General features: G+C 36.7%; 2 protein-coding genes across 2 annotated transcripts; both read left to right on the top strand.

Annotated features, from left to right (window-relative positions):
* The first annotated feature begins 4,891 nt into the window (after positions 1-4,891).
* SNURF (SNRPN upstream open reading frame) lies at positions 4,892-14,779 on the top strand. The gene is made up of 3 exons (XM_084774153.1): positions 4,892-5,049; positions 10,992-11,087; positions 14,628-14,779. Exons 1-3 carry the CDS (start codon positions 5,036-5,038, stop codon positions 14,743-14,745), a joined length of 228 nt encoding a protein of 75 aa, XP_084630279.1. The 5' UTR covers positions 4,892-5,035; the 3' UTR covers positions 14,746-14,779.
* Positions 14,780-17,954: 3,175 nt separating this feature from the next.
* SNRPN (small nuclear ribonucleoprotein polypeptide N) lies at positions 17,955-24,808 on the top strand. Its single transcript, XM_084774152.1, has 7 exons — positions 17,955-18,095; positions 19,157-19,308; positions 19,857-19,968; positions 21,025-21,177; positions 21,771-21,909; positions 23,847-23,972; positions 24,072-24,808. Exons 1-7 carry the CDS (start codon positions 18,093-18,095, stop codon positions 24,107-24,109), a joined length of 723 nt encoding a protein of 240 aa, XP_084630278.1. The 5' UTR covers positions 17,955-18,092; the 3' UTR covers positions 24,110-24,808.
* Positions 24,809-25,247: the final 439 nt, after the last annotated feature.

Below are 25,247 nucleotides of genomic sequence, written 5' to 3'. Positions count from 1 at the left end.
TGTCAGGGAGATAGCATATTATATCACTTCCAGCACCTCTGCTTCTCTTTATGTTCCATTCATTTAACATGATCAGTGAGCCAGACCACATGCTTTAGACTACTGATTTGCAAGGTGCTATTCCAAACTGAAATACAAAACCAGGTGTGGCTATACATGTCTTTCATCCCAGCACTTAAGAGACAGCAGAAGGCAGATCTCTGAGTTTGGGGCTAGCTTGGTCTCTAGAACTAGGTTTAGGACAGTCAGGATTACATAAAAAACCCTGTTTCTAAAACCCAGAAGAAGAAAGAGAAAAAAAAATAAGAAAGAAAGAAAGAAAGAAAGAAAGAAAGAAAGAGGAGTGAAGGAAAGGAAGGAAGAAAGAAAGAAAACCACTTAGTTTGTACGGCATTGTAATGTACAACTTTAATCCTAGGAGTTGGCAGGCAGATCAGGCAGGTATTTGTGAGTTCAAGGCCTGCATGGTCCACAGAGTAAGTTCCAGTCTCACCAGGCCTAGAAAGAGAACCCCGTTTCCAAAGCAAACAAAAAACTTGTCTTGCATCTATTCAACCACTTAGGAGTAATTTTGTGAATGGTTCTTTATCTCTTTTGGGAATTGGCTGTAAAAATAAAAGTTTTATTGTCTCCTGGTTTTTGAAACCATATCAGAAATATAGGGACAAATACAGAGGTTTTTTTTTTTTTTGGTTCATTTTTCTAAAAATACATTTATAGCACATATTAGTCTTCAGATTCCTATAGGCCTGTATCGTCTTGCACTCGCAGTCCTCTCCAATCATCTTTCTTGGCACAGGATGCACCATCCCCTTGCTTTTGCTGAACTTTAGTTCTTTTTTTCTTCACTGTCTCGGTGCATAGACCTGGCTTGCACGTAATCACAGAAATCTGCATGTATCAGCCTCCCAAACCTTGTGCGATAGCAAATCTGTAGTGCCAGAAGAGAAAGCATAGTAGGAGTTTGAGGCTGGCATGGTTTACACAGCAAGCTCTAGGTCAGTGAGAGCCACGTACTGAGACTAAGTCTAAAAAAACAATAAGAACAACAACAACAACAAAAAAACCCAACCAACCAACCAAACAAACAAACAAAAAAACAGGTAAGGTTTTTATATTATGAAGCCCAGGCTTAGAAAGTGCTCTCTCTGTCAGATCTCCAGCACCACATTATTTCTAATCCAACATAGTTTAATCTACATGGTAAATTCCAACCCAGCTGGGACAGATCCTGTCTCAAAATCTGCCCCACTTGGGAAAAAGAAAACAACAACCCCTTTCCCCACCTCACCCACCCCCAGAATGGAAATAAACAAACGAACAAAACCAGACATGATGATTCACACCTGTAATGTCAGTACTTGGGAGACTCAGGATAGGTGGCACATCCTGAGTTTTAAGCCAGCTAGAGCTATGGCTGATTTTCCATGTACACCTGGGGTAGATTAAGAACCTGCCTCAAAAAAGCAGCCACAGATTTCACCCACCCCCAACCAAGTTGAGCTACATTCCTGGCTACATTCTTTTGTCTTTTTTATTTTTTCCTTTATGTAGTCTCTCATTTGCATTTCCATAATGACTGACAACAGTACCTATTCATGTGCTTGATTGCAAATTTTTAAATCTTATCTTATGAGAACTATCCATTTGAATCCTTTCCCACTTAGAAAAACAGGTATGTTTTGAATTCATTAAATATTCTAAATATTCTACTTTAATGAGTTTTGTGTTTTACACATGATTTCTTCTTTTGAAACAAAACCACATGAATAATTTGTGGAATATAACTTACCTATTACTTTTGTTGCTTTTGTTTTACTATACATATATAATAGTCTTAAGTTGGCAGAAATATATTCTGATTTTCTTCTAAATTATTCATATTTTAAATCTCTCAAAATCAATTTTGATTTTTGTATTTATTGTGGTGTATGAGTCTTGATCAGTTTTGCAAGTTCTCTATTTTCAATACTACTAACAATAAATTTTGTGTCAGATTTGGGGTCTTAAAAGCTCATCCATACACCATTTTGGCTTGAGGGTTAAGTGTTTATTTCGGAAATGATCAAATGATACATTAGATAAACTTTACTGATAAAATCTTGCTGTATTTTCCTTACTGTTATAAGGAAAATAAATCTTCTAACTCAGATTTGTAATTAATATGTTATTATAGTGAAGGATGTGATTGAGCCAAACAGCATGATTTTTAAAAATTTTGTTTTAAGGCCTGTTCTGGAATCTAAAAACCCTGTTTTCTATTTCCTTTATTTAATAAAGGCCCACCTTGAACTCCATTCTGATCCTTCTGCTTCCATACCTATCACAGCAGCCTGAAAAGTTCATCTTTTAATATCGCAAAACAAATAGATTATAAGAAGTGCAATTACAATGTGAAAAGTCCAGATCAAGAAGGGTAAAAGAAAGGAACAAAAGCTACACAATCAACATTAAAGTTGAAATTAAATATACCTTAATTTTTATATTGTGATTACAGAAACATTTTCTGATTAATGAAAAGTGATAATAAGTATTGTAAAAACTTAAAAAAAAAAACCAAAATACAATATTCAAATTAATAAACTCAAGGGAAATCCAAGATACATGATTAATGATTATTCAACGTAGTGTGCGATATGTTGTATACAACCTTAGTAAGACACATGCTTAACTAGAACAAAGATAACAACAAATTTGTATACAGCATTGCTCCCAGGTGAGTTTCAACTGAATCCCTTTATGGTGTTAATAGTCTGTGTTAGGATAGGGTTAGGATAGGACAACAGAATGTAGCTCAGCTCTGTTGGGGGTAGGTGAATATTGTTGCTGCTTTTCGTAGACAGATTCTTAATCTACCCCAGGTGTGCGAGAAAAATCCTCTGAAGCACTTACTGGCTTAAAACTCAGTATGTGCCACCTACCCTGAATTTCTGAAGTACTGACTTTACAGGTGCAAATCACCATGCCTGGTTTTGTTCATTTGTTTGTTTTTGCTTTTTTTCTTATGTTTAAAAAAAAAAGTTTATATTAGGACATGTAATATTAAGAATGTTGTATGAATATAGTTCTCTTCTCATTTAAGCAAAATCGATAAAGCAAAGCACTTTGCAAATTTTAAGAACTTTGCCCAAACTAACAGATAGGTCAACTATCAGATATATTTTAAATCAAGAGCAACTTTAATCAATGAAATGAATTTCAACACTGTATATATATATATATATATATATATATATATATATATATATATATATTTAATTTTAAGTGAGTAGATGGTACATATTAATATTTATTTTTATATTTTATTTTTAAGTTTATCCCTAATACTTAATATACAAACATGCAAAAATTAATACAAGCTATAATTTTTAGATAAAAAATTATTGAATATTGTTTAGAAGTGTTTGATAAACCTGAAGTCTCATTCTTGGTAGGCAAATAAGTTTCATATGCACCTGTGAGTATTAACAATTTTGTATCACTCAACCTAGTACCTTATTATTTGTATCAGGAATATCTAATTTTCTTGTTTTTATGTAAATACATTTCCTCACTTGTTTTCAAAAGTTTATGTTATTCGTTAAACTTAGAATTGACTGTGTCTTCCTTTAAGTTGAATATAGGATGCTTGGGAATTGAACTGTAACTCGAGTAGGGAGAACATAAGCTCCATAATACCCATTACAATACCTCACCGAGAATTCTTGGTGGCAGTCAACAAGAAAGTGTGAAAGTATGTTAAACATTATGTAAATGCAGATTCCTTCCTTTTCTGTACTTGGCATTTTCTTTTCTTAAACTGCAAATACGTGCATATTGGAGTTAACAGCACATCAATGCCTTTACATGTGCAGACAGGAAATTAATAGGTCAAAAGTTACAGAAATATATCCATTTGTATATATGTATCCACAATCTACATAACATTTTTGAGATAGTGTGACACATTGACCCCAAGCTGGCCTTGACTGTGAAAAAAAAAATTCCTTTTTCAAAAACCTCCCTAGAGCTTGGATTATTGGACTGCATCACCATGTCCAGGCTGAGGTCATATAAATGTTTGTCATTGAGTACTGTTATACCCCAGTCACTATTTATTATTGGTAATATTTTAAATGTATCAAAATTTAATTGGCAGGGTAATTTCTCATTTTTTATTTTTACTTGGAGTCTTCTCTTAGAAGCTGATAGAGCTGAGTGTTGGTGTACCTTTAATCCCAGCACTCAGGAGGCACAGGTAGGCAAGTCTATGAGTTCCTGAAATTCAGTCTCCCAAAACAACAACGACATCAACAAAAGAAGCTGGAGAGGTTTCATGACTGAATGACCTTTTGTTAAAATTTAATTATACTGTGATTTGGAAGAAATATTTTCATTCCCAGTCAGACTCATAGTAGAGAATGAAAATACAAATATTACTACATTTTAAGAGTGTAGATTTAAAAGTCAGGATAATTTTCATCTGTACAAAATTTTAAGCATCTGACAATTTGATTGGGTCTCAGGTTGGGTAATTATTTATTTTCTAAATTATTTAAAAATTGTGACCAGCTATGTAGCACATTATAGCCTAGAAATCACAATCTTTTGATATTGGAGATCAAATCCTTTTTTTTTTTTCTTTTTCATATCATATAGTAAGAATCTGGGTGTTTTAAAATTACGGTCTTTTGATCAGTGACGCTTGCAACCACTAGGAAACTAAAAATTGCTATTTTTTTAATTTTAAAAGTGTTTAAAAACAGATGATTGTGTCCATTAGCCCAGGTTGACAACCTTTTTCTTAAAATACGTGCTCAAATTGCTACAGTAGGACTGCTGAGGGCCACAGAGCCGTCTCTTTGCCAGTCATTGCGATCAGGAGACTCTGGGACCCCTGCATTGCGGCAAAAATGTGCGCATGTGCGGTCTTTGGCTGGCGCGCATGCGTAGGGAGCCGTGCGATAAACCTGAGCCACTGCGGCACGTCTAGCGCAGAGAGGAGAGGAAGCTGGAGATGTCTGACGCTTGGTTCTGAGGAGTGATTTGCAACGCGATGGAGCGAGCAAGGTCAGGTTGGGCCAGTGGCTGCTAGTTGTGAGCGTGTTCGCTTTTTGACCAAAACATTCTAGATTTGGGGAGTTTAAGGTATTGGATGACCCAGATACCTTTATTTTCTAAAGCCGGGAGCAATGCCGGAAAGACATCGGACAGACTTGTTACGTGGGTCTAGTGCGGCATCTGCGCCATAACCCCACTGCCTGTCCTTTGGTGGTGGATTGAGGTGATGACTCTGCACTCCGGGATGTGGGACATGTATTGCCGCAGGCTGTGGGCTAACGGGATGTCTGATCGGTGTTGCCGCGGCCTGAGGACTCTGTGCTAGGGATGTCCGAGCTGCGTTGCCACGGCCTGTCGGCTGCCGGGATATCATGTCCGAGCGGGCTGCCGGAAGTCATGTCCGAGCTTTATTGCCGCGGCCCGAGGGCTCTGGGATAGGGATATAGGAACTGAGTTGCCGCGGCCTGTGGGCTACCGCGATGTCCGAGCGCACAGTCCTGTGGGCTCCGGGATGTGGGGAACTGCGTTGCCGCGGCCTGTGGGCTCCGGCATGTAAGAGCTGTGTTGTCGCCTGCGTGTGGGCGTCAGGATGATGGCGCAGTGCTGCCGCAGCCTGTGGGCTCCAGGATGACGGAGTTGTGTTGAGCCGTGTTGCGGTGCCTGCGGCAGAGAGCTGCACGGCACTAGGGGGAGGTGATCACAGTTTGCGGCCAGTGGCTGGTTCGCTCAGAGACCTCGGCGACCTCTTCAAAATACGTGTGGCTTTGCGGCAAGAAGCTAGTTGCAATTCAGAAGTTAGGTTGTAGTAGGGTTCAAGGTGGCCAGGGTGCTTTTGAATAACAGTGGTTTGGGGTCTAGGAAATTGGATGGGAGTGGGCGGAGGTGGTTACCGTATGACGCCGGTGGAACTGAGGCTGTAGGGTATGTTAATTAGCCCTGTTGTCGGCTCTGTCAGGGTGGGGCCTCCAGAGGGTCCGCAGCTGTGGCTCTACGGAATGTACCAACATTACAGGGGGGTGGGGTGGGAAGAGACCTTTGTGGGTTGCCCTGAACTCAATTTAAGGACTTTTTTTTTAAATTGCAATTTTCTCTTGTAATTAGGTTCCAGATTGTGTTTGTGTCATTTCCTTGTGTAGAATTGGTCCTCGCTTACAAGATAGTGCTGAAAGCTGCAGTGCTCAGTTTCTTTGCTTATTTTGTCACTGTCATCCCTGTCACTGCAGTTGTTAATGTATGAAGTGCATGCAAAACTGGCTTTTATGCACTCACTAAATTATAGACGTAACTAGACAATTTGTCTTTTTTGTTTTATTTTTTTCCCCCTCTGGTGTTTTGGATTTAATCTTTGCTAGTCGTCTTGGTATTTCCAGGGGGTCGTGTCTTATGTCAAACGCCATTGTAAGGTTCCCTAAAGATGGCCGCTGCTGCAGCGGTGCTGATGTGCGCAGGCGCAGCATGGTGTGCGTATGTGGGTGGAGGGAGTAGACCCCCTCCCCACTGCGCTGCAAGTCATGGGAGATGACGGCATTTGTCAGTCCTGCGATGTTGGAATTTCAGCCACACCCTCTTCTAAGGACTATGAGAACAGAGCCTACCTAGGATGACGGGTTAGATCTCCTACAGGAAAACCAGATGCAGTGACAGTGACACCCACCTATGACTGCATTGAAGGCTTAAGGGAATTAGCTGAGGAACTGCGCAGTATTGGCGTGGAAGGTATGGCAGCCATCTTTAACCCAGAGCTGTAGCTGCAGCTCTTTACCCCCTCCTTTCCTGCAGTGTCACTCTGGGGAAGGGGGATGGAAAGGAAACTGGTTTGCGCAGGCTCCTTCACACTGCTTAAGTCCTTTGGTAATGGAAGATGGAGTCGGGGAAGGTGGAATAATATATAGAGATTAGAGGTGTATACAACATGTTTGTTTGTAACAGAGCAGGTGTCTTTTTGTGACTCTTAACAAATTGCTTATTGTGCTCCACCTTGTAATAGTTGAATAAGATCCCTTTGGTGAAACTTTCTTTCTCTTTTTAAAATATTAGATACGTTTATTAATTAAGCATGGGGGGAGAAGGAAAGGGGAAAGGGTCCCCCAGAGAGAGGGGGGGACAAACATACAGACAGACAGAGAGACAGAGACAGACAGAGACAGAGACAGAGAGACAGACACAGAGACAGAGACAGACACAGAGAGGAAGAAAGGTAAGAGGGATTTCTCCTTTTTCAAGGCTCTGAATTTTCCAGGTCTTTCTTAGGTGTTGATTTGGTTCTAGGTTGGTTTGTTATTGTTTTGAGGCAGGATTTAACTATAACTCAAGCTAGTGTCAGTCCAATCTTACAAGACTTCAGAGTGTTGTGATTATGGCTGGATTAGATACTGATTTTGAAAATGGTCTGTCTTTCCAGCTATGCATTACACTTACACATTAAATTACACATTAAAATTCAATGAATATGTTTTAATCAAGGGAACTTTAGTGTTACTAAAGGTGTAATTTGATTTGGTTGTTCATAGAATTTAACTGTAAAAGTAACTAGGCGTAATTACTGTTATTTTACTAAATACTCCTATTTGCATATTTATTATTTATCCCTTTCTCTTACCTCTCTGAAATGTATGTTCATTAAAAATAATTCACATTTGACATTGAATCTTCAAGGTTAATCTCCTATATTCTTCAATACACTCATGCTTCTTGTGTAAATATTTTTTTTTTAATTCCAAATGATTTTTTTGTTTTCAGGCAAGATTTTGATAATAGCCCAAACTAATCTTGAAATAAGAGTCTTTTTGTTTCAACTTACCAAATGCTAGGTTTACAGATACAGGTTAGCAAGCTTGGAACTTGGAGTTTTGAGAAAGGCTTTGCTGTGGAGCCCATTTTGACCTTGAGCTTACTGTATAGGACAAGATGGGGATGCTTAATTCAGCCTTCAATTTTACAGGGGATTCTTGCTGAATCAGTGTTATAAGTGTTTCAATTCCTCCACAAATCATCAGAACAGTTTTAGGTTTTTATTTTTGTTTCCTGTGTATGGATTAGGGAATGCCTGTGGACCTGTCTTCCCCCAACCCACCCTCCCTTTTTTTCTCTTACAGCCATGAGGATTTAATTGTTGCTTTAAAATTCCTAAACCTATTACATTAAAGTATAACATGGAATCTCGACATTCTATGTACTAGCTGTTGCAGAATTGTCTTCACACTTATTTTCCTCAGTTTTTGTTTTGAGGCACTGATTTTTCCTATGTCAGTGACGTACATACTGGCGTGGTATCATTTTTTTTTCCTCCCTGAGATTTTTTTTCCTAAAATTTTTGTCATCAAAGGTTAATGCAATGGACAAACTAATTTCTTCCTTAACATTTAAAATTCCTCATATTCCCTGTTTGCATGTTGGAGCAATTAGGCAGTTTATAAAATGTACCATTTTCTCTATGAGTGCCTGCATTTGCACTTAACTGGTATTTTCTTAGATGGTTTTATATTTATATGTAAAAGTTAGATTTAGAAAATTGAATTAATGGAATATTTTTATATTGATTTAACTGAGCTTTTTTCATAGTGAGCAATTAATAGGAAATGGTAAGTACAGGGTTTTTTTTGTCAGTATACATTGAATTTGCAGAATTTGGGGTTTTAATTTGGTTGGTAGGTTATTGAATCTATTCAACTAATAGAATATCAAATTATAAATGGACATGCTGGCATTCACTATAATGCCAGCAATAATCTCCCCGTTGTACCCCTACCACCAAAGAGGCTTTTTGTAAAGCTGAGTCAGGAGCTCAGTGCAATCTCTGATTTCACAGAAAATTTGAAGACCTCATAGGGTACCTGAGAGATCCTTTCTCAAAATATTAAATCATCAAATATATTTGAGTATACTGTTACTACATGGATCAGTTCTTCATTTCTGTTTGTAAATAAATGAATTCTACTATATAATAAATGTCACATCTTGTTTTATTTGTTCTTCAGTTAATGTACATTTAAAATGAAATTTTGGCAGTTAATGATGGTACTGGAAAATATATGTATAATACCAGATTGATGTTTTACTATTATTTCATCACTCTAGTAGAATTGCTGGGTAACTATTCTTAAGTCATTGGTATTAATTTTTTGAGTTACTCAAGACTTTATATGTCCATCATCTTTCATTGCATCCTCTACTCTCTAACTCTGATAATATCAAATGATATCTTACGGTATTAAAAATATTTCTCTGATTAATAATATAACATTTATTTCATATGCTGATTGGCTAATTAGGAAAACAGCCATTTTAAAAGCAGATATACAAGACGTAAAAACAACTTTGAGTTATGCCTACTATATTAAATGCCATATAAATGTTCACATATGTATGGATATATAGATATTTGTTTATAAGTCAGTACTTTTTAAAAATAGTTTTTTTGAAGCAGTCATTACTATATATTTATCCATCATTTCCAAAAGCTCCATCTCAATTTTTCTCTGATTTTGTTTTTGTTTTGTTCTCAAAACTTGACTTCAATCAATCATATAATTCACTAATCTCTTCTCTCTTTGTTTTGGTGCTATCCCTCTCTATATTCTAGCTTGTGTTTTCAGACCTGTGACAATCCTGCCTCCGTGTGTGTGTGTGTGTGTGTGTGTGTGTGTGTGCGCACGCGCACACCTGCCACGATACTACACAGTCTTGGTTAAACTTCAATTTATTTCTTAGGTTGTTTGTAATCCAGATGTCATTTTAGGGACTGTTGCTTAATCCAGTATCAGTAATGATAGCATTCTTAACTTTTAATTTATTTTCTGTGGATTATTTTGTCGGTTGAGAGTATAAAAAATATAACTGTTAGTTACTGGTAAGATGCTTAATCTAAATCTTTAAAAATAAATGTAAAAGTAGGTAGAATTCAGAGAATTGGTGTGTGATTGTGCTTTCAAGTCCTTTCACTGTTCTTTCTGGATTGATAACTTCTAATATCAGTCTTACTAATGGTTCCTAACATGGCCACCATGTGGCCATTTTGTGAGATGTTTCCAGATCTTAACATGGTAGTGTTTTTTTCCCAAGCATGTTGTTAGCATTTTGTTTAAAATTCTATTTCTTTCTAATTTTGAAGACAGCTAAAATTTTATATGGATATTTTTAATCAATAAATCTGTGATTAAATTTTTATGTTTCACTAGTCTGTTATATAAATGGATTATTATCTAAAAATATTTTTCCCAACTATTTTGCAATCAGATATGCTACTCTAGGTGAAGAGGACTAGTGTATATTTTTTTATGTATGTGTATGTATATGTGGTGTTTGTGTGTGCATGCATGTGTATGTGTATGAGTTATATCTGCATGTATATGTTTGAGAATATAGTTGGATATAATATACCTTACTTCATTTCCTGATCTTAAAATTCAGGTTTTCTGATATTTTTTTTAAACTAGATTATATTCAAATCAAAGATCCTAATTTTTTTCATTCAAACTTTTATTTTGCTATTTGTTTATGTATATTGTGGTAGGGAGGAGCAGCATGCCTGCTATGGCCTAAATGTGGAAGTCAGCATAATTCTGTGGAGTAGGCTCTTTCCTTCCACCTTTTTATGGGTCCAGGGATGAGTTTTGGATTGACTGAGTTGTATCAATGGCTGCCAATCACCTTTGCATCCTATATTATTTTTTAATGTAAGGACTTATTTAGCCTAGATTTATCACAATTTTGCTAGATAGCTGAGGATGTCCTTGAACTTTTAAGTTATGGTATTTCATCATCGCCTCCATAGTGGTGAAATTACAGGTATATACCATGATATCTGATGTACACAGTGCCAGGAATGAAGCACAAGGCTTTCTTCTTCCAAAGCAAGAGCTCTGAGTACAGTGCCAATATTCATAATATGCATTTAAATAAAAATTTGTTTCATAAACCAATACATTTTTAAATTTCTTTTTCTATTTTAGGGATCGCTTACACCTGAGAAGAACTACTGAACAGCACGTGCCAGAGGTAGAAGTCCAGGTCAAACGCCGAAGGACAGCCTCATTGAGCAACCAAGAGTATGTGAAGTCTAAGAACCAAATCACAGAAAAGTATCATATAAAGAAGATAATCACAATGACATTAATTGTATACCTAATATGAAAAATCTAACAAAATAGTGAAATCCTTCAAAGTGTTGTCTTAACATAAGTCAACTATTATTATTTTAGCCGTGCCTTGCTTGAATTCACAGAGATAACACCTTTCTTTACCTCGGGAATGCTGGAATTAAAGGCACACACCACCGCACCTGCCTCCTTAAATGCTATTCTGTATAACATGTTTCTCTTCCTGTCATGTCAATTATAGGAGTGTTGCTACCTTCATTTGCTCAGTATGTGTGTGTGCTACTGAAATTAGACTTAGAGCTTAAGTTCAATTTTAACTTTGTACAGTCTATAAAAGTGCTCCATTTATTTTTGCATGTATAAGGGATTTTTTTCCTTTAAAGTTTTATATTCTTTTTTTTTTCTCCCTGAGACAGGCTTTTTCTATGTAACATCCCAGGCTGGCTGTGAACTCACAGAGATCCACCTACCTCTGCCTCCCAAGTACTAGGATTACAGGCGTGTGCCCCCACTAACTGGCCGAATTCTATATTTTTTACTGTATGAATAAGTTATTTTTATGTTACTCATTTTGTATTCTTTCCTGTAATATTTAAGCTTTACTGTTTTTGTTTTGAGATGGATAGCCTATGCTTTCCTAGATTTCATTACAAAACCGGTTTTGGTTTTGTTTTTTTTTTTGTGGTTGGGGAGTGTCAAGACAGGATTTCCTTTTTTAGCCTTGGCTGTCCTGAAACTCACTCTATAGACCAGGCTGTTCTCCAACTCACAGATGATCTTAACTCTTGAGTTTCTTCCACATCCTAAGTGTTGGTATTATATTTGTACTACATGAAATACCTGGCTATATTTAGATTCATTTTTGCTTTTGTTTTTTGAGGCAGTGTTTCTTTGTGTAGCCCTGGCTGTCCAGACTCTTTGTAGATCAGGCTGACCTGGAACTAACAGATCTGCCTGCTTCTGCCTTCTGAGTGCTGGTATTAAAGGCATGTGCCACCCTGCCTGGCTATACTTAGATTCTTTAAGAAGTGTATCTTATCCAGCTAAAATTTTAAAAATATTTTTACGGATTCTTTGGATATACATGGACACACAAATCATATGAATAGATCTTATAATTTTTAAGTCTTTAGATTGTCTAAGTGAGCATCTTTAATATACACTGATTTTTGATATAAAAGTTCTCAAATTGAGTCTCAAAGCTATTACCAATTCATTCTACTTTTTAATCTGTAGATGTAATCTATAATTGGTCTCATTTCAGGCCTTTTCCTTGGCATTCACATGTGTGTGTGGGTGTGTAAGAGGAGAAAATATTTTGGTTCTCAACAATATGTTACCTTTTCACATTGGTGCATCTATATATTGACTTTATTTTATAGAAAGCAGAGTATAAGTGGTATAACAGTGTTTTTTTTTTATTAGACTACTTGCGGGGGATCAGCCCTAGCACTCCACATGCTGTGAGCTTCTGTAAAGCAATGATGAATAGGAGCTGTGCAAAAATCAATTCTTGAGTCAGATGTTTGATGCAAGCTGACAGGCAGCGTTCTCAGTAAATGCTAGGAGGCAGACATACAAGCAAGCAAGCAAGTGAGCAGCAAGCAGACCATAGAACACAGAACTCAGTTCTTTCTTTATTTTTTTAGGGAAGTAAAGTAGAAAACTTTTTAAGGAAGTAAAGTCAGTTATTTCACATAATAGTTCCTCAACCTCATCGAAATTTCAGGAAAGGGAAGCAAGTCCCATGTCTATGCCCCACTAACCCCAAAAGCAAGCACGTCATTTTATGTCTTATTAACTTCAGTGCTTGCACTCTTTAGCCAGTTTTGTTTTTGGTCAAAGGGCACAGCCTTTGTGGTTTCCTTTCAACTAGACATTAGTACTCTTAGGCTATTTTTGTATGGAGGTACTAGACACAACTTGTGGTTAATTTTTCAAGCTCAGCTTGATGCCTAGCTAGGCATCTTTTGTGCAATCCTTGAGCAGAGCAGAATGTAGCTGCATCCCTAAGTGCTTCCGTTCTTATATTCTTTAAGAATCCTATTTTTTTCTTCTTAGTATGACAGTTCCAAGGTCAGCTATCTGTGGCAGCTCATCTTTCCAGAAAAGTCAAATCATTAACCCAAGCTGCTTTGTTAACCATTGCACTCAGTTTTATGCCTTCCTCAGAATCCACCCAAGTCTTGTCTTAAAAGTTGCAATTCATAGACATTTTTTCCTTTTGCCTAGTCAAAGGTTCAACCCTAGAAATTTCTTTCCTCAATGTCTCATGCTTTTCATATGCCATTTGTAAATCAGAAACCATTGGAAACATTTAGTAAGGAACAATTTTTGCATTTTCGCCAAATTGACATTGCTTCCTCATCAGAGACATACTCATCCTTAAGCATGAATTGCACGCCAGGTCTTATTACTAGCTTTCCCTGCTCAGGGACTTTTGGAGAACCAAGAACATGGGGAGGGAACACATCAAGATGAAGAGAGAGGTCTGGCATGGTGTTGCTTGCCAGCTCTTGGGAGGCAGAGGCAGTCAGATCGCTATGAGTTCAAGGCAAGCCTGATCTATAAAGTGAGTCTAGGACAGCCAAAGCTACAGAGAGAAACCCTGTCTCAAAACAAAAAAAAAAAAAAAAAAAAAAAAAAAAAAGAAAAGAAAAGAAAAGATAAGATAATAAGATAAAAAGAGAAGAGAGCAGAGTGGAAGCCGCCATTATGAAAGTAACAGGTGGTATTGTGACAGCTGATGAGCTCGGGGGTCAGGAGGTATTGGATCTTTGTCAGGCGATTCAACTCCTGTCCATGCAGGGTCATGGTCTCCACTCCTGGGTCCCTGGGTCCCTGGACATGCTGTTACAGGTAACTACTTAATATTTGCTTTTGCATTCAGGTTCAGTCACTGCAGATAAGATTTTTGGTATTTGTTTTATATCCTTTATACTACAGCATCTCTAAAAATTGTAGATAATGTGCAACAGTTTGTGTTTTCATTGTTGTTATTTCTAAATTGTATATTTAAATGATAAAGGGGAATTCTAATCCAGCAATATGGCTACTCTGGCAAGGGTTCATCACATCCAAAAACCTTGTAAGTCTATGTGATTAAGCTGGAATGCAGACACTTGGATTACAGGATGATCAGATGGAATACAGATATGCCGTTAGTACATGATAATCCTTATTGCATCAGGTATATGTGAACAAGCTTAACATTTTGGTTTTGAAGAAAAAGTATTTTACTCAGATATTTAATTTGTGTAAATACTATATGTTAGGTTGGGGAAAGAAAAGTGGGATGGGGAAATGGCATAATTTCCCCATTCGCCTCTATTTGTATCGAGGATAAGTGCTTAGGAAGTATTCTGGGGATCCCCCCTGCCCTTTAAGAGGAGGCTTTTTTTTAGAATAAGAGTGCCTATATTTTTATTATAACTATCTACATAGAGAGATTTATTTTGTTCTTTTAAAAATATTGTGCTTTTGCTGTAGGTGTCATTTGTATCCTCGGCGTTCTCAGCAGCAGCAGCAGCAGCAGCAAGTTCCTGTGGTGGATTTCCAGGCAGAACTGAGACAGGCCTTCTTAGCTGAGACACCAAGAGGTGGTTAAAGCAGCATTGGAACTTTCCCGTGGTGGAAGTCAAGGAACACAGGTTAGAGTTCATTGCAAAATTAACAGAAGTAAAAAGAAAGAATCGAAAATTACTTTTTCTTCAAAGATTTGTATATCCCAGCATGACATGTTCAGAAATTTCATACAGGGAATATATTGAATAACATTGAAACCAGTATAATTATGATTTAAGTATATCTGTTCTGACATGTGTCATGTTTCTCTATTATATTTTGGAATGCATTAAGAAAATTTAATTTTGTTTTTCATTAAATTTTCAACTTTGCAAGAAACATATCACTGATTAGTGAATGTCATAGTTCCCTATTTCCTTTTATTTTATTTTTTTTATTTCTTTTTTTTGGGGGAGGGGGAGGTTTCTAGCCAGGGCTTTTCTGTGTAGCCTTGGCTGTCCTGAAACTCCCTGTGTAGACCAAGCTGTCCTCCAACTCACAGAGATCTGCTTGCCTCTGCCTCCCAAGTGCTGGGATTAAAGGCTTGCACCACCAATGCCCAACTCCTTTTAATATTTCACAAACTGTTGTACTAGCTTTTATTACCATCAAGAAATAGTATCCTGTTTATGAATATATTGAATTGGTTATTTTTTAACTATGAATCAGTAGGCTTATAATCCTATAGAGTGTATTTCACTGTAATAATTATTTGTTCATTGGATCTTCATTTATTCTTTTATATTTTCATCAATGTAATTGCTTTTCAATCAGCACATAATGTTAATAAAAATATCCATAATGTTTTATTGTGATACAGATTTGTTGTTGAATATTTATTAAACTCTGAAGGACTATTCTGTGAAATGGCTAGCACCTTAAATAATTGAGACAGAGACCTATATATTTAAACAACTTTAACACAATAGCTGTGCAGGTTCAATTTAAACTAATTTTCTACGCTAGTCTGGCTAATTCCCAGCTGCATTCCCCATGTTACTTGCCAATAAATTGTCCTGTCTGGACTGGTTCTGCCCCACCAAGCCACTTCCTCTTTCTCCATCATCTTCATCCTCCTTTTCTTCGGCTTCTCCCCGCCTGACCCTGCCACCCTGGGAACCCAAAGCTCTGTTTACCTCTGATTCTGCCCAGCTATAGGCTGGAGCCTTTCTTTATTAGCCAACCAGCAATAATAACATCATTCTGTGTACACAAGATTGTACTCTTCTGGATAGCAACAAGATTTTGAGGGCTGGTATTGAGCATTTTATTACCCAATAACACCAACCCCAGTAGAGATTTATTTAGATTTTCTGCTCTTACAGAAAAAGCTATTTAAAATGTGGTGCTTTGGTTTTCTTTTCCAAATCATTTTCTTTCAAGCCAAATAATTTTTTAATTTAAAAGTACTATATCAATATGGTGTTTTGCCTGCATGTTTGTAAACCATGTACCTGCATATAGTGCTTATAGAGTTCAGAAGAGGGCATCTTATCTCCTAGAACTAAAGTTAAAGATGATTGTGAACAATCCTATTCCCTGGAACTAAGCATAGGTCCTCTGGAGCGATAAGCTTGTGTTCTTAACTGCTAGAGACATTGCTGCGTCCCAAACCAATTTATTTGAACATTTTCACATAACTGTATATTGTATTCTTAGCATATTTTCTCTCATGTGCTTCGTTTACCCTTTTTGTTTTTGCTATAGATACTTAATAGGCCTTTAAGAAGAGCACTGTGAGGATAAATAAGAATGACCTCATTAATACTTTGTTAATCTTTGAAGCAAAGTCATTGACCATCACTGAAATTACTGTTTTCACATAGCGGAATTGGAAAATGTACATGCGGTATTGATGGTTTCCATGTAAAGACTTTTCGGTTTTTAGTTCCTAGAATACATTCCCATACTGAATAAATATCTATTAGTTGTTTATCTATGTTGTGGGTAGATACTCTGTTTGGTTTTATACACCATTCAACTCAGTGTGTAATGTTATCTTCAGTATCTAATGCCAGTATTTTAAAAGTATGTTATCCTTTTCTTGGTGGCATTTTTCTTTCAAATCAGAGGCTCTTTTTGGAATAAAAATGCCTATACTGTCCTTTTCTTTATTTCTTTACTTTTTCCTTTTTCAAGACAGGGTTTCTCTGTGTAGACTTGGCTGTCCTGGACTCACTTTGTAGACAGACCAAGCTGGCCTTGAACTCAACAGAGATCAACCTGCCTCTGCCTCCCCCAAGTCCTGGGATTACAGGCATGTGCCTCTGCTTCCGGCAAGTACCTATATTTTCATTCTTCTATCTACATAGAGAAGTTTCTTTTTGTCATTTTCTAATATTGTGCTTTTGGTATAGGTTTTACTTGTACCCACAACATTCGCAACAGCAGCATGGCAATTTGGGTTTGAGTTACAAACCATTCGAAACCGCAGAATCAGACCTTATATTTTTGGTGGCCAAGGATGCCTTGGACTCCTTATCTTCCTGCCTCTATGAATTCAATGTTGAAATTATAGGCATGTGCTACCATACTAGAGTTATCTTTCTATTTTTATTCATTCATTCAGGCTGGATCTCATTATGTGCTCTTGGCTGGCCTGGAATTCACTATGGAGAATGGAGTGGGGTTGAAATAACAGAAGTGCCTGACTCTGTCTCCACAGTGCTGGAACTAAAAGTGTGGGCCATAACACCTGTCAGTTTTGTCTTATTTATTTATTTTATTCATTAATTTCTTTATTTATGTGTAAGATATTTTGCATGCATGTATGTCTATTTACCATGTGTGGCCAGAAGAAAGCATCAGATTTCCTGGAGCTTGAGTTATAGATGGTTGTGAGCTGGCATAGGTGCTGGAAATTGAGGCTGAGTCCTCTGGGAAAGCTGTCATTCACTGTCCTTAATTGTTGTTAATTATTTTTTTAGTTTTTCCAATATGTTGAAAATCTCTGTCTTTTCTCCAATATATATTATGTCTGTATTCTCTGTCAAAAAGGAAGGCATCATTACTATCTGGCCTCTAAAATACACCCAGAAACATAAAATGAAGGAACTCTTCACAAAACAGGTAGCCAATGGGTTTCATAGATCAAGTGGGTAAAATGAGTGTTAAGGTAGAGGACTGAAATTTGTTCATTGTTGGATACGAGAGCATGGATATTTATGAAATTATATTGTTTCAAAGTTGCTGTTTTTTAAAACAGCAGATTAAAGTGAAGTCAGTTAAAATATGTTTTTCTCTGCAGGACCCATACACTGTTTGTGAAACTTTGGTCAAACTTAACATTGTATCTAAGAACCTGAATCAGACCTTTATTTATATCCCTCCCCCAATAATTAAAGATCTTGAAAATTTACTGTTGACAACGTCTATTGTGGAACAGCAATCATGGTAAGTTACACATTAAAACAGCGATAGATGATGTAATGACCCCAAGTCATAGATTCTCAATGTGTGGGATTTTTAAGTTCCAAAATTTAGAAATAAGGATTCATCTAAGAGATGAGTGCTCATTCCATAACTTAATAATTAAGAGATGACCTATGTTTGTCCTGTTATGGTGGTCAAAAGCTTTGGAAAGAATACCAGGGGGTGGCCTATCCTTTTACTTTTAGTTGATGATTATAACTTTTAAGGGACCAACTTTTACATAGATGACTCTTACATAAAATTACAGAACAAAAACACAGACTATTGGGAAGTAACAGATTTCAATGCTTTTTAATTAGCATGGAGAAGTAAAGTTGGATAAAGAGAGATTGCCCTAAATAGAGTACTGTGATTCTGGAAGTCAGGAGCACAAATTTGCAAAGGAAAGCATGACACTCTTAAATTCAAGTAATGTGACTCATGGCTAAAACCCCCACATTTGGGTGGTAAAGGCAGCAAAAATAAGGGTGCATAGCAATTTCAATGCCAATCTTGTTACCCTGATTCCTGTCAAACTATCAAGGGTACTTTATTTTATAATGATGTGGGTCTGATGAAATGACAATGAAAACCATTAGTTCCTCAAGGGTTCCCAGATTCATCAGACCCACATCATTTTGGTATTTGTAGTTTTTTTTTTATTGAGGTAGAGTTGTTTGGTCATTAAAAATAATTCAGAGTGCCAGGTGCTTTGTTAGAAGTTTGTGAAATCTTGTAGAAGGAGAGCATGAAAACTGTAATAGAAACTCCAAAGGTTGTTGGTTTAGGAGCTTCCATCTTAGAGATAAATTTATCAAAGTTATTAGATAAAATAGATCCTTCCTTAAGGTTCTGAGGAGTAAAGAGATATTTAAAGTCAACTTCAGTCAATTTGTTTGATATTTTAGTATTTAGAAAATATAGAAAAATAAAGGAGACTTTGCTAAAAAAAAGTTGGTTATAAATGTAGGTAATAAACAAGAAAAAGTTAGAAAACTGGGCTGCAGAGGAACTTACTGCTGATGCTCCTTTATAACTTGCAGACTGTGGGTAAGAGTAGCAAGATGCTGCAGCACATTGATTACAGAATGAGATGTATCCTGCAAGATGGCAGAATCTTCATTGGCACCTTTAAGGCGTTTGACAAGCATATGAATTTGATCCTCTGTGATTGTGATGAGTTCAGGAAGATCAAGTAAGTCTGTTCTGAGTGATGATATGAGAAGCAGGAGCAGAAGAAAAGATAGGAGCTAAAGATTACACAGGGTGACTTAAGTAAATACAGAAACTGTAATGGGGCCATTCAGTTAGTTATCTTGCCTGTTACCCCATATTCAAATTTGAGTAAGATCTTACATTGCGTTGGTGCTATTGTATGTAAATGTTGTTGGCAAAAATAAAAATTTGATGCCAATATTAATTGATTATAATTACTTTTAATATATTTATCATTTTAAAATAATTGAGGCTTCAATTATTTCTGTATTAATAGGGTTTGACACTTCATTCACATTGAAATTTTGCAAAGAGGCCATCATTTTGTGTATTTGTATAATATCGATGGGGTATTCATAGGAAAATAATTTTACTGTTTACACATAACTAATTCCTCAGAGTAAGCAGGCAAATAAATTACTGTTTACATGAGAAACTTTGCATCAAGTTTTGTCTTAATTGATGTCTTTGATAAGTAAGGATCACAAAAATGTAATTCTCTGATGTTTATTTTCTTCTGATTTATAGGCCAAAGAATGCAAAACAGCCAGAGCGTGAAGAAAAGCGGGTTTTGGGTCTGGTCTTGCTTCGAGGGGAGAACTTGGTTTCCATGACTGTGGAGGGTCCACCTCCTAAAGATGTAAGGAATATGTAGGGCAAGATTTTTATGTTTTTGACTTTTTAAATGTATTTATAAAAGGTAGATCCATAATATGGAAGGTATATTGTTATTTGAATGTCTCATCACTATACTGTAAAGGCACACTATAATATACTTGATCAAATAGTGTTCTTAGTACTTAATATCAGTACTTTGGTAATAAAGGATTTATTTGTGATTCCACCTAATTTATGGTATGGAGTTGACTTTATTATTTAATAAAATCCAGTCACTCTGTTGTTACATAGGACATAACATTTTCCACAAGTCTATTTTGTGAATACAGTCAATAATTACCAAACACACATTGTAGTGGTACAACTCTCTAAAGAGCAATCACTGGAAAAACTGGACACCATTTAAATGTACATAAATTTTCATGGAAAGTACTATAGTTTAGACTTAGACTTGTGTACTTTATTTTTCCTTTCTAATGCAGTAAGAAAGCACATTCATTTAAATTTTCCAAAAGCACTTCTTGTATTCTGGTATCATCATGATATATATATATATATATATATATATATATATATATATATATATATATATATATATATATATATAGTTTTTTTTTAGAGAGGGTTTTTTTGTGTAGCCTTGGCTGTCCTGGACTTGCATTGTAGACCAGGCTGGCTTCAAACTCACAGTGATCCACCTGCCTCTGTCTCTGCCTCCTGAGTACTGGGATTAAAGGCATACACCTCTACCGCCCAGCCAACATGCTAATTCTATTACATGTTTAAAGTGAATACCACAGAGTTATGAATGCAGTTTAGTCAATTTTTTTATAGAGAAGAAAATTGTTTTAGAGTTTGCCTCTTTAAATATAGATTCACGAGTGAAAATTATATATTAAAAATCTGAAGGGTGCTAAAGAGTTCCTTTCGCTATACCATCCCATTTAATCATTTGTATATACAGAATAGAAGATAGGTGGATTGTGAACATGACTGATGGAATTTGCCTTTCAAAAAACATTACTCACATTTGAACGAATCGGCCATGTTTTATAAGCTATACATTTTTTTATTTCAGACTGGAATTGCTCGTGTGCCACTTGCTGGCGCTGCAGGTGGCCCTGGGGTTGGGAGGGCAGCTGGCAGAGGAGTACCAGCTGGTGTACCTATTCCGCAAGCTCCTGCTGGATTAGCAGGCCCTGTCCGAGGAGTTGGAGGTCCATCCCAGCAGGTAGGAACTAGAACATGGTTTTTTATTAATAAGAAAATATGACTAGAGCCTGGAACTAAGGCAACATGGAAACTTTTAAGGCTATATCTATATTATTTAAGTTCATATCTGTTCTAAAAAGACATGATAGATATTCAAGTCTGGATGAAGAGATTAATACTTGCTAAGTATATGCCAGATTGAAAAAAATCAAAAGCTTAGGAAATGATAATATGCCAAGATTTAAAAACACGAGACTGAAGCTGAGTGCAGTAGTGCGTGTCTTTGATCTCAGCATTCTAAAGGCCGAGGCAGCCATGTCTCTGTGACTTCTAGGACAAGACTACTACATACAGATACTATTGTCTAAAAAACAACAACAACAAAAATAAAGGACAAAACAAAACAAACAAGAAGCCAAGTACCTAGCACTGCAGCAAAGCAAGAGCATTTGCTTAGCGTGCATTAATCCCTGGATTTATTCTTCACCAACTTAAAAAAAAATAAGTATATGACATAGCAAATCCGATTGTAGTAGAACTTATTCACTATTCATTTTCCTGTTTTGGAAAAATGAAAATATCCTCATCTTTCTTCTTTGAATAATTTCTCAGGTCATGACTCCACAAGGAAGAGGCACTGTAGCAGCTGCTGCTGTTGCTGCTACTGCCAGCATTGCTGGAGCCCCAACACAGTACCCACCAGGGCGGGGCACGCCACCGCCACCTGTGGGCAGAGCAACCCCACCTCCAGGTAAGGGCCTAATGATGAATAATGATTTGGATTTTTAAGAGATTATATCATCTTGAGGAGATAACATCTTAAGGTACTATAAATGATATAATGAAATAAAGCATCACGTCTTTGCCTTGCTTAGAATTTAGGAACCATGTGACTAGTTTATTGTTATTTACTATTGAAAATAGATTTTTGTTTTGTTTTGTTTTTGTTTTGTTTATCTGTGTAGCCTGGCTGTCCTAAAATTTCCTTTGTAGACCAGGCTGGCCCTGAACTCATGAAAACATGCCTACCCATGCCTTCTGAGTGCTAGGATTAAAAGTGTGCTCCACCACACCCTGCTTTGTGCCCTATGCTGGTGTAAACATTTTATTTTATACAATATATCCTGAATATGTTTTTTTCCTCCCCTAACTAATCCCCATTTCCCCATTCACCCAAATGAAACCCTTTTTTCTCTAATTAGATTGTGAGCAGGCATCTAAATAATAATAAAATCAAATAAGATGAAATGCAGCCACCACCAAAAAGCAGTTTAGGACAAAACAAAAAACAGCAAAAAAAGCTATAAAAGTAAACAAACAAAAGACCCATACACTGAAGCATATGCACAAAAATACCCATTAAAAAAAAACCCAAAATCATAATATTTAATCAAATCTAAAAATCAGTAAATGTTCAAAGGACTGTGAGACAAAACCTCCAAAACTACTATTGAGTTCATTTGTGTTAGCCATCTACTGCTGACCAAGGGGCTATCTATAAATATGGTTTGTATTGTGTATCCATTTTTTTCTTTGCAAGTGGTTATCAATGGGGCATACCTATGGGGTGGATTGGAGCTTCTTTCTGTTCAGGTGACATCTCCAACTGCCCCCCCCCACCTCCACAATTATCCAGTAAATCTACTCCCTCTCTCTAAACCTGTCCCCTTCAGGAAAGTCTCTACATCCCTGAGGACTGTCCCAACCCCTTTACTTGGAGTTGCCACCTTCCCAAGTCCAGCAAGTTTCAAACTTCCAAACTTCCAAACACATCAGTTTCACATCTTCCCCTACGATCCTTAAAAACCCTTCCTACCGTAATCTGGGCGTGACTTCCTCCCCTGAGGTGCTGAACTCATCTAGTATCCCTGGTTGCCAAATAAACCTGCACCCTTTTATACTTTTAATCTGGCTTGGATTTTTATCATTTCATCTGCTGAGATAACCTGTCAGTCCCATTTCTACTCTTAGTGCTGGGACTCCATATGATTTTGATATGTGCAGGCTCTGAAGTCATGTTTGTCACTTTCTTCATGGTCTCAGAGTCGTTTCTATCCTCACTGACTCTTCACATTTCCCCTCTTCGGTATAGAGTTTCCCTGAGGGGAGGGATTAGATGGGGATGTCCCGTTTAAGAGCGAGTATTCCAAGGTCTCTCTTTCTACGTTGTCTGCTTGTGGGTTTCTGTATTTGTTTCCATCTATTGGAGGAGGCAACTCCTCAGTGCAAGTCACTGATCTATCAGCACAGCAAACTATTGTCATTGTTGTTCCTTTAGCAGACAAATGATAGTTTGTTTTTACCTAGGTTTGTTGCCAGTCTAGTCTCAGTTTCTTGGGTTCAGTTCCAGGAAGCTGTGTGTCTGTGATAGGTTCCATTTCAAGGAATGGACCTTAAATCCAACTAGATAATGCTTACTCCCACAAGTTTTGCGCCACTTTGCACCAGTACATCTTTCTGACAGGTCACTTTCATAGGTCATTAAGGTTTTAAGCTAGGTAGCATCAATACTTGTAAATGAAAGGTTATAGATTCTTTGGAATTGGAGTGCCACTCTGGTATTATAATATAAAAACTTCATTTATCATTCATGCTGTTGGCTCATTTCTTTAACCCCTGTTTTGTATTAAATTGTAACACCTGTACTGAGCTACATATGAAGGCTTTACTTACTTGTGAATTTTTCAGGAATTATGGCTCCTCCACCGGGTATGAGACCACCCATGGGCCCTCCAATTGGCCTTCCCCCTGCTCGAGGGACACCTATAGGCATGCCCCCTCCAGGAATGAGACCCCCTCCACCAGGCATTAGAGGTTAGTGTGGGTTATGTTAGGACCTAGGAAGATATTCAGGTCCTTCAGAATTGGTATTCTGTTACCTTTAATGGAATTTTGTTATATTTTCCTTTTTAGGCCCACCTCCCCCAGGAATGCGTCCACCAAGACCCTAAGATGGTTGATAAATATCAGCCCTTCTTTTCCCCCTGCAATGCATCTTGTGAAATCGTGTAGCCTGCAAGCTTTCTGACCCCTCTTATTGCATTAATTATAGATAATAAACACATAGAGCAATTGAATTGAGGTTTTTTTTCTTTGTCTGTTGATTTTTTTAAACTAAGTGAAATGGAATAACTTTTCATGGTGGAATCATCGGAAAACATTATTATATTAAGTTTATATTAAGTAAACCCAGACATACAGTTTACTCAAGCTACTTTCTTAGGATGAAATGGTTGTGATGTATTTTCCTAATTCCTGACATTCACTTCAAACTTTGTTCAAAACCTTATAGACAAGGAAAGTGAAGATTTATTTGCTAAGATTCACATGGCATTCTGGTCACTTTAGCATGTCATATTTAAAGGTATGTGGTGATAGTAAATCAGACATTTAAGTTCACTGTAAAGAAATTATGATGCTGACATATCATTTTTCTCATTAATTGAAACATATAATTCAAGTTAATGCTTCTGAGAAAGGGATTGCTTTAGTTTTTACAGTTGTTTTCGAGTATAGAAGTCCTGATCTGGGAATGTATCCTCACCAAGTATTAATCTACAAATACTAGCTAACTGACATTTTATTGGAAAATAAGTTTGTGCATGATTGATGCAATTATATGGCACAATAAAATTTATATTAAGCTTCTATCTATTATGACCATTAATGTGATACTTACTACAAACATTGAGGAGCCAGTGATGGCTTTGAATTATAGCTAAGGGATTCCTTGGTAGATAATTTTAGTTTGAATTAGTCATCAAACAAAAAAGCTGTTTTACAGAGTGAAGAGATTTCTAGAGGTAATGAGTGAATTATCTACTTTTAAATAAAAATAATAATCTAATACATGATTACTGTATTTACATAATTTTTTATTCATTCCTCTTATTCTTTTAGTACATTCCACATCCTCCAAACATGCTTTATTAATTGAACTTATAAAATTATACACATGGCGCGTATACACACACACACACACACACACACACACACGGTTCATTTTGTTTCTTGTATGTACAGAAAAATTATTGGATTTTTCTCTGAAAACTTTTTTTCTCTTAGCAGTCAATGATAGTCCTTCATCTG

This window comes from Acomys minous (assembly GCF_964271855.1).
Source record: "Acomys minous genome assembly, chromosome: 2".
NCBI classification, from domain to species: domain Eukaryota; kingdom Metazoa; phylum Chordata; class Mammalia; order Rodentia; family Muridae; genus Acomys; species Acomys minous.
Note: the sequence above shows the minus strand (reverse complement) of the source record. Positions and strands in the feature narration are given on the sequence as shown.